Source organism: Cebus imitator, unplaced genomic scaffold, assembly GCF_001604975.1.
Source record: "Cebus imitator isolate Cc_AM_T3 unplaced genomic scaffold, Cebus_imitator-1.0 Scaffold59, whole genome shotgun sequence".
Classification (NCBI taxonomy): domain Eukaryota; kingdom Metazoa; phylum Chordata; class Mammalia; order Primates; family Cebidae; genus Cebus; species Cebus imitator.
Window position 1 is genome coordinate 4,894,988 of NW_016107374.1, and position 9,334 is coordinate 4,904,321.

The following is a 9,334-nucleotide window of genomic DNA, read 5'->3' on the forward strand; positions in this document are numbered from 1 at the left end:
GTGATTAAATGTCCCTGTTTCCTATCCTATTGCTCGTTCCAACAATTTCAACATTTAAACAGGCCCACAATAACCACTGAATCGACTACGATCTGACTCCCAGCTCTGAATCAGAAATTAACACTGAACAACTGTACCATGCTGGGCTACACAGTCCAGGTGCTGGGGACAGAGCTCTGCTGTGGTAAGGTCACTTCCTCCCTTGGGGCCTCAGTTCCTTCATCTAACAGGGAAGGGAGGGCTAGATGGATGATTCTCAACAGGCTGGCTTGCTTTGCTCTGTTTGTGGGGAGAAAGGAAAGCTTTCAACCACCTCAGCATAAGGAGGCAGAAGAAAATGTGAGGACCTCTGGATTACATAATTTTTACTGTGTTTCTAAGTGAAACAATTATACAATCCCAAATCATTTAGCCTCTCTTGGCCTGTGGAGCTATTTGTAAAATAAGGAGAGGAAGAGGCCAGCGGGGTTGTTAATTCCAACATTCATTTCCATTAGCGATGCTCCACGGCTACTTATTTTCTGTAAGAGGAATCTGTATCTGACGGCATTATACAAAATAGTACCTGCCGCTTCTAAAAAAAAAAAAAAAAAAACTCGAAAAACCCTAAGCTGATCTTCAAGGCACCTTAAAAATTTATAGAAGTAGAAACAGGAGCTAAACCAAACAAGAAACTGGCAGAGAACTACTTGAGAAGCTACAAAACCGATACATCCTGAGGTGGAAAAACAGGACTTCAAATGTAGCAGCCACAGATCAGTAAATTTTCTTTAAAACAAAGCCAAGATCTTTCGTATAAAGTTAGTCTACACTGGAGGTCAGGCAGGGTGGTTCACACCTATAATCCCAGCACTTTAGAAGGCCAAGGCGGGCAGACCACTTGAGGCCAGGAGTTTGAGACCAGTCTGGCAATATGGCAAAACTCTGTCTCTATTAAAAATAACAAAAATTAGCTGGGCATGTTGGCAAGGAAGCTGAGATACAAGAATTGCTTGACTCGGGGAGGCGGAGGTTACAGTGAGCCGATATCTCAACACTGCAATCCAGCCTGGGTGAAAGAGCAAAGCTCTGTCTCAAAAAAACAAAAAAAAAGTTCGTCTTCACTTGAAATATATGCATCGTTTTTAACCTTTAGTCCCTATTCCTCCTCCCTAGCTGAAGAATAGATACTACAAAACTAATATAATTTGTGCTATATTTCAAAACATAATTCTGCTTCAAAAAATCTTCAAAGTCACAATGCCACACAATCTTAATAGCCAATGTAGCTCTTTGTGAAGTACAGAAATCATATAAATTCTCTTTAAGTTAAAAGGATGAGCTTAAACATAGCCTTTCTTTTACTTACAAGTATCCTATGATACAAGATTTTGCAAAACAAAAAAATTCTATTAAATTTGTTTTTATATTTCCTCTAAGAAACATAATGAAGGCATTTCCACCCACTTAGGGTTAGCTGACTCCTTTGATCTTCCTGAACGCATGCATATATCTCAGTTTTCAAAGCCTCAGCCACCCTGTTAATTTTTATCAAAGGTAAATAGACAATACACAAAAGAGGACAGACAACATTCTATCTACAAGAGAGTCACTTTATAGAGTGGTATTTATCATTCTTACTAGGAGATATTCTTAAGGAAGACTCAGTCTGTCTCACTTCAGTTTCCTAATCTGTAAAATGGAAAGAATATCTACTTCATATTTTTTGTGTATGCTACATGAGATAATGTATGCACTTTGCTGTGTACATCTAAACATTCAGCAAATGATGAAGTCAGTACAAATTAATTCTCCCTCCCAAAGCTGGGTTGGAAAAAGATGGAACTACTGTCAAGTTACGGGAATTTCTAAAAAGAGATGGCCCTAGAGAAACTTTGAGATGGTCAAAGGAAACTGGGCTCCAAGTGGGCAAAGCAAAAAGAGACCTTGAGAAATATTTTGGTCCTCTAAAAATAGAAACATGGTTTGTCTGTTCAGTTTTCTTCCCAGAAAATGGCTAAAGCAAAGGGTGGAAACAGCCACCAGGAGGGACTGGAGGTGAGCTGTGTCGTCCACAGTGCTCTGCTTACTCCCACCCTGCCTATCCTGCAAGACCTCTGTACTTCAGCAGGAATGCAGAAGACACCCACAAGCTCCTGCCCAGCACTTCATGTATTCATGCACAGGATGGAAGCCATCCAATAAAGCAGCTTCACTGACTTCCTAGTGTTCTCCCCACCCCTGATCACCTAGCCAAGTCTCTTCCAAACAGTAAGGACTCTTGGAAAATAAACAAATGAACTCCAAAATCCAACTCTTTCCTTCTGTCTATTCAAAGACTCATACTCTAAACTGATGTGCTTTCAAATACAAAAATCCACAAGAAAGTGGTTAATAATAAAATCTAATAAAAACATGTCTTTACTATAACACAATACTACCTTAACAGAAACTTGATATTAAAGTAAACCTATTTGTCACTGTTAGTTGCTGTCTTCAGCATTACATTCACAAATGAATAATTATGAACCTATGCTTTCCAACACAATATCCACTGGTCAAATGTGGCTACTGAGAACCCAAAAATGGGGCTTGACCAAATGGAGATGGGCTGCATGTGTAAAATATACACTGTATTCCAAAGACTTCATACAAAAAAAAAAAAAAGTGTAAAAGGTATACAACCATTAAATATTACATTTTTATACGAATATGAAATACTGCAATAATTTTATGCTAATTATATGTAAAAATGGTATTTTGGACACTTAGTTAAATAAAATTCTGTATTTTATTAAAATTAATTTTTTTAAATAGCCACTAGAAAATTTGAAATTGCATATGTGGCACTCATTTGTGGCTTACCTTGTGTTTCTATTGGACAGTGGTGTTCTAGACATTAACTTTGTTTTGTTTTTGTGTTTTGAGGCGGAGTCTTGCTCTGTTGCCCAGGGAGGAATGCAGTGGAGCGATCTCGGCTCATTGCAACCTCTACCTCCTGGGTTCATACAATTCTCCTGCCTCAGCCTCTCGAGTAGCTGGGATTATAGGTGCCCGCCACCATGCCTGGCTAGTTTTTCTATTTTTAGCAGAGACGGGTTTTCACCACGTTGGTCTCCAACTCCTGACCTCAAGTAATCCACTCACCTTGGCCTCCCAAAGTGCTGGGATACAGAGTAGACATTAATTTTTATAATACATCTGTCTTCCCACCTCAATGCCCAAAAAGCTACTGCTGAGATTAAAATATCTTGCCAGGCTATTTTCATTGTCCCTTTTTGGGAGGAAATACTGTGTGTTTCCCTCATTCCCCCACCCCCTCCCACAAATACATATATTCTCACAAATGCGTATTTATACATACTCTTTGTATACATTAAAATGATCCTCTGGATCTTGCATATCCGGGTTTTCCTGGTATTAATATTTCTGTACTACATTTCAAATTAATTTGTTTTCATAATGTGTACTTTATCATAAAATTTTGAGTAGATTCCTTTTGAAATAATTCTTTTTGGACAGAAATGAAAGGACAGAGCACACGACATGCTTGACTGGGCAATGCCACTAACTAGCAGGAGGTCTGAGAGTGCAAAATCTTGGGTGAGTTATCAGACATTCCAACATTTCACATCACTACATATCACTTCATGTCAAAATGGGCAAAGGATCAACTGATTCAAACAAGATGAACAACTCACTCATCTGACCTCCACATATCTATTTTAATACTGTTTCTTTTAATCTGTGAAGTTCCATGTTTGTAAAATTCTGCAGTGCAGAGTAATAAAAAAAGAAAAATGTTTAATTAAAAAAACTACAGCAACTGGCTGGCTATCATTATTCATTTTCACCCATGTCATGCTTGAGAAAGCTTTGCATATTTTAAAAAGCTATGGATCCACTAAAGCTGTCAAAATCGAATCTCTGTATACTTCTCACTTCTAGATTTGAGTAAATCAGCACTACATTTATAGGTTCATAAAGCTTTTTGACTCATCCCTATGACATGGTGGTTTTTCCCCTCAATTTGTTCTCATTACCAGTTGAAGTTAATAAGAAGGTGTTAAAGAATGATTTGCAATGGAATGATGTTTCTGCTTCAGCGTATTCACAGAAGCTACCCTGACTTTCTTTTCTCTGGCAGAATAATGTGGTTTTTTAGGGTAAAGAATATACTAGAAAAAAGGAGGTTCCTCTTTTTGTCAGCATATAAAATAAAACTAGTTGATCTCAAAAGGAAACACAGAAACTTCAGAATGCATCTTGAAAAGGACCACTAAAATCAAATATCCAATATCCATGCGTGAATTACATTTATAAAAACTGAAACGTTTTACACAAAGTCTTATAGTAGCATATCAGTCTGAAAAATCACTTGTGCAGCATTTATTCTACTAGGAAAGGGCTATTAGAAAAACAAACCTAAAACATGGTTTTAAGGTATAAAAAGCTAATTCTTAATTGGAAAACAAAGGAAAGGGATTCAAATTAAGATGGTTGCTCTATATGATTAGCTCCCTGCCATCTCAGAAACACCAATTTATACATATTTAAATTCACAGGAAAGGAAGAGGAATTTCAGCTAAAGATGAAGCACAATGAGTATGAGAACACTGTATCTAAGTTACAGGCAGTGAGCCACAATGGCTCAGTCCAGTTTCTCTACCTACTTGGTGGATAAGGAACAGCAGCTCTTCCATCCTTCCCAAGAGGTCGGTCTTCTGTCCCAACTGTAGGCATTTTTGATGAGCGCAGAGCAGGTGATACAGCCTAAGAACAGAAGATATTATTAAAACAGAGTGACGTGTATGTAAGTGGGGCAGCAATCAAGTATTTCCTGGTGTATGCCTATTGGTAGATGCCTCTTGGTATAAGCATTCACCAGGTGGGCCTCTAGAAATACCAGCAGACAGTGAAACAAAGGAGATGGTTACCAGCTTATCAAGTATAAGAAACTGAGGGAGTTCTTTTCATGGATCTTGTGAGGGAAGATTGTTCCATCAAAGGAGAGCTGGAAGATCTTAAGCAATTCTTCCAGCCAATTCTCATGGACACAATGATTACATTAGGCTGGTGCCTCCCAGAATAATTGACAACTGGTCTGGTTTTTCTTGCATTTGGAAGCAGGCATCTAAAAGACATGATCTCAAGCCTTCCAAATCTTTTTTTTTTTTTTTTTTCATTTATCACCACAAACTAAGTATCTTCTGTATCTATTTTGATAGTTTTATCTTCACAAAAAATAACCTTATTTTGTAAAATTACTGAAATATTCAGAAGATTTTTCTCTGATCTGTTATTCAAAGACAAATCAAGTGCCTTACTGGGCAAGGTTATCTTTTAAGATCAAATGAACTTGTGATGAATTAAAATATAAAATAAAGCACAAAATTTTTACAAATAGAAGGCCTTTTATTTATTTATACTTAATGTCACAAAATTATATAAATTGAAATGTAAAATTAAAATTAAATTCAAAGACACATGAGATGACAACTCAGCCGACAGCCTCCCAACTCCGTTTATGAGTAAGATGGATTAGCAATATCTTCTAGGGTAAACTGCTCATGTGATTAAATGCCAGACTAAAAATCAGAGTAAAGCAGAAACACTCAGAGAAATGAAAATTTGACTGAAAATGTCCAATTCTTCTTTGCATGTTAATATTGCTAAAAATATATTCCCAAAAGTTAAACATTTCTTCATTAAGCCTAATAGTAATTCATAATTTATACAAAGAAGTAGCTGAGTGGCCCAGAGCAGAAACAACAATTACTAGGGTGGTGGCCGTGAACAGACCAGGCCACTCCACACTGCTTGCTCTGTTCCTTTCTTTCTCCTCCTTTGACTTGTGGCTCCTTTTCTTTTCATATTTGATTCCCATCACCACTGCCAAAGGACCTAACCTAACCCTCAGGATCTTTAAAACCAAACCCAGGCAGCACTCGGCTTCCAGGGGATAGTCACATTCAAAAAAGGACCTCTAATGCCTGGGTCAGCAATGAAGAAATGAGTCATTTCTTCTACCAGAGTTTTTCACATTGTCATGTCCTTTTCCTTCATGTAGCCACTGCATAAATTCAGACCCTAGTGTTCCGATCCAACAAAAGTTACAAGATTAGAGGATTCCTGCTTTCTGTATATCAGACTGAAAAAAAAAAAACAGCCCTTCTGCCAGTTTAGTTCCATACTCAGTAGACCTCAGAGGAACACATATTAGTAAAGTCTGAAATCTAAAACTTTCCAAGCCCTATCAGTCTCTAGCCATCATCAAAAAACAGACCAATGGTCTGTTCCTTATCCCTGAAAGCCAATCTAGTTCATTTTTGTTGCTTAATCAAGGCTCATTCCACATGGAAACTAATGTCCCTCCCGCTTCCTCTCAATGACCCCAGTCTTTCCACATTTCATTCTCCCAGGCCACTATCATCTCATCTTCTAAGTACTTACAACAGTAACGGTGAATAATATCTGTTAGATACATTTTATTTTAAAGTTAGAATGGGCTTTTGAAATGTTTCCTACTTAACCTTCAAGACTTAACTTAAACACTGCTCCCCATCACTTTGTATCTGAATGTCCAGCAACTTTAGATTCAGGTTTATTACTGACTCACAGCAGTAAGTATATTATAACTTTATTTATGTGCCATTTCTCCATAAGTCTGTGAGTGCCTCAAGTATAAGGTGGTAATTTAATCATATTTCTAGCCTCAATGATTAGCCTTAGTACCACCACAAAGCAATTAACCATCAAATGATTAACAAATGTATGTAAAATGGATGAATAAGGAGGTAGGTAAGTGAATAAATGAAAGAAAAATTAACTAATAAACTTTTTTTTGAAAACAGAGCCTATCTTACTCATCTCTAGGTCTCCCAGAAAAAATAGGCGCTTGTGTTTGCCCAAAGGTACGGAGGTGGTCAGGAGGAAGAGGACACGTATTTCCTGATTCTTTAGTTCAGCTCATCTCCAAATAATTACAATTATTCCTCTCTGTCATTTTAATCATACAATGCCTTGTATTATTTAACTTCTACGTATATAAATTCTATTTCCCTACCATGATGCCATGATCTTAAAAAGTATAGATCATATTTTCATACCTAACCTCTGACTTATTAGATAAATAAAAATTTATGTGGGCATTACTTTAAAAATCAAATCTAAGGGACAATATATTTCTAATAGTCCAATGGTATTTAGAAGAATTTACTAAAATGACTGTGAAAAGATTTTAATATTTATAACTGGAAACACTAATGAAAAAGATCCTTCAATGAACAAAACTCTAGAGGGGGGTACACTACAACAATAATCTTTACAATCTTTTCCAAGTGTATCAACTTTTTTTAAATATACAGTGTGACTAGACTCCAGCATACAGACATTTATAAAGAACATTCAGAACCTGAAATAAGAGCCCCCAAATTCAACAGACCAAACTATAAAGAAATACTACAACAGCGATATGAAGTCCTTTCATGTTTTAACGAAATTTCTGTGCATGTAGCTATGGCAAACTCACCCCAAGTTCGTCGTCATCAGAATTATCAAAGATGTTGTCTAAGTCATGCAGGGAAGGTGCCAAATCTGTTACCTGCGTAAGGCTACTGGAGCCAGCTCTGCCAGCAGCATTATCCTGCCGGACATCTGTAGGAAAGGAAGCAAAAGAAACAGAATAAACAACTCCACCAAATGCAAAGGAGTGGGGAGAGGACACGGATCTCAGTGAACATGACCTGCCTGAGTTTTTCCCTATGGTTTTAGCTAAATTTAGAAACAATTATTTCCAAATATGTTTATCAGTTTTGAAAGGAACTGAAAAACTACAAAATATATTAAAGATGAGATAAAATTCTTGCTATTACAATAAGAATAAAATTTTATATTGAGGAGCATCTCCCTTGCATTTTATTTTAGCAATAATCCAAGTGAGGCAAATAATCATTGTACACACCTGTTTTAGTAGCAGAACTGAAAATAGACATGGCATTTTTCCCATCAGGCACCGGCGTGGAATGACCTGGTGTAGTGACATCCTTGGTACCAAATCCATCCTCTGACTGTATAATAAATTCAGCCAAACAAAACACATGAACACCAACCCAAAGTGTGAAATATGAGGGAGAACACAAAGAATTAGAGGGTAGAATGGAACTTGTTATGAGCACAAGTATGATAAACCATGGTCTATGCAACCAAAGGAAATAAAAGATAGGTCCTTTCTCCAGAATTTTAACAGAACCATGAGCTCTCCATTTTCCCCTCAATCCTATGGGGTATTCTGAGTGAATCAGTTTTTTATGCCTAAGGAGTACTGGTGGCATTTGATTATAGACCTGCCACGATGTTAAAAGCTGCCTTTAACAACATTTCAGATGATGAAGTATAGATTAAGCTTTCTGGATCTAGGGAGATCTGTATAAAACAATCTAAAAAGCACTGCCCTGAAGTATACTGGCCTCTTATAATTGTCTTACTTCCTTGATTCTCAAGAATACCCTTTTTGATGGCCCAGTATTTTAGAATGTCTGAAAATTTAAAATTGAAGACAGCAGACACAACCAGTACTCATTTTTATAACAATGAAACCAGTAAAATTAATACTGATAGTCTATGGGTAGAGCTGATATGAATCCAGAGAATACACAGGTATAGCGCTCAGCACAGTGAGGATAATAAGCGCTTGATAAGTTGTAATATACATACTATGATCAACATTTTTCCCTTTACATTTTGGTTACTTTGGAATAATATTTTAAAAGAAATAAGCAGGGAGCATAGGCCAACAAGAATTAGCATATGAGAGGAAACATGCACTGTACAAGCTATAGCCTGGAAAATATGAGGCTTCATTTATGTTCGGCTGACTTTTAAACAAAGGTGAGCCATGACATAAAAAGGAACAATACGCTGTTCAATACAATAGTACCAAGAGCATGAATATGGGGACAGAGCAATCAGGCAAGACTATCTGAAACGTTCTGCCTCCAAAGTGTTCCCACACATGTTTTACTGACATAGATAGAAACCCACACGTGCTGGACTCTCTCTATGTTAAATGGTACCTTATTCTTTTTCAGGGAATCTTTCTCCGTCCCTTGTTTGCATTTCTTGTTGGCTGTAAAGATGTATTTTATGTCACCATCTTCAAAGGTGTATGGGTCATTCACTTCTCCCAAACTGTCTCCAGGTTGTTGTGATAGAGGCAATGGGTCAAGGAAGTGGAGTGGCTGCATCTGCGGCTGTTTGTCTTGCCAGATTTTAAACCGTTTGTTAGGTTGTGCTAAGAGTCTAAAAGACAAAATGACAATTGAAACAAGATAAACAAGGTTAAATGAGTTTCTTA

At 37.1% G+C, this 9,334-nt stretch overlaps 1 protein-coding gene across 3 annotated transcripts in view; it reads right to left on the reverse strand.

Annotated features, from left to right (window-relative positions):
• MED13L (mediator complex subunit 13L) overlaps positions 1-9,334 on the reverse strand; it is a 307,838-nt gene that overhangs the window by 38,036 nt on the left and 260,468 nt on the right. For all 3 annotated transcript variants that reach the window (XM_017529524.1, XM_017529525.2, XM_017529526.1), the window contains 4 exons: positions 9,054-9,279; positions 7,943-8,048; positions 7,511-7,635; positions 4,653-4,752 (listed from right to left, as the gene is read on the reverse strand). In XM_017529524.1, coding sequence (XP_017385013.1) covers positions 4,653-4,752; positions 7,511-7,635; positions 7,943-8,048; positions 9,054-9,279 — 557 coding nt within the window. The remainder of the gene's footprint in view (positions 1-4,652; positions 4,753-7,510; positions 7,636-7,942; positions 8,049-9,053; positions 9,280-9,334) is intronic.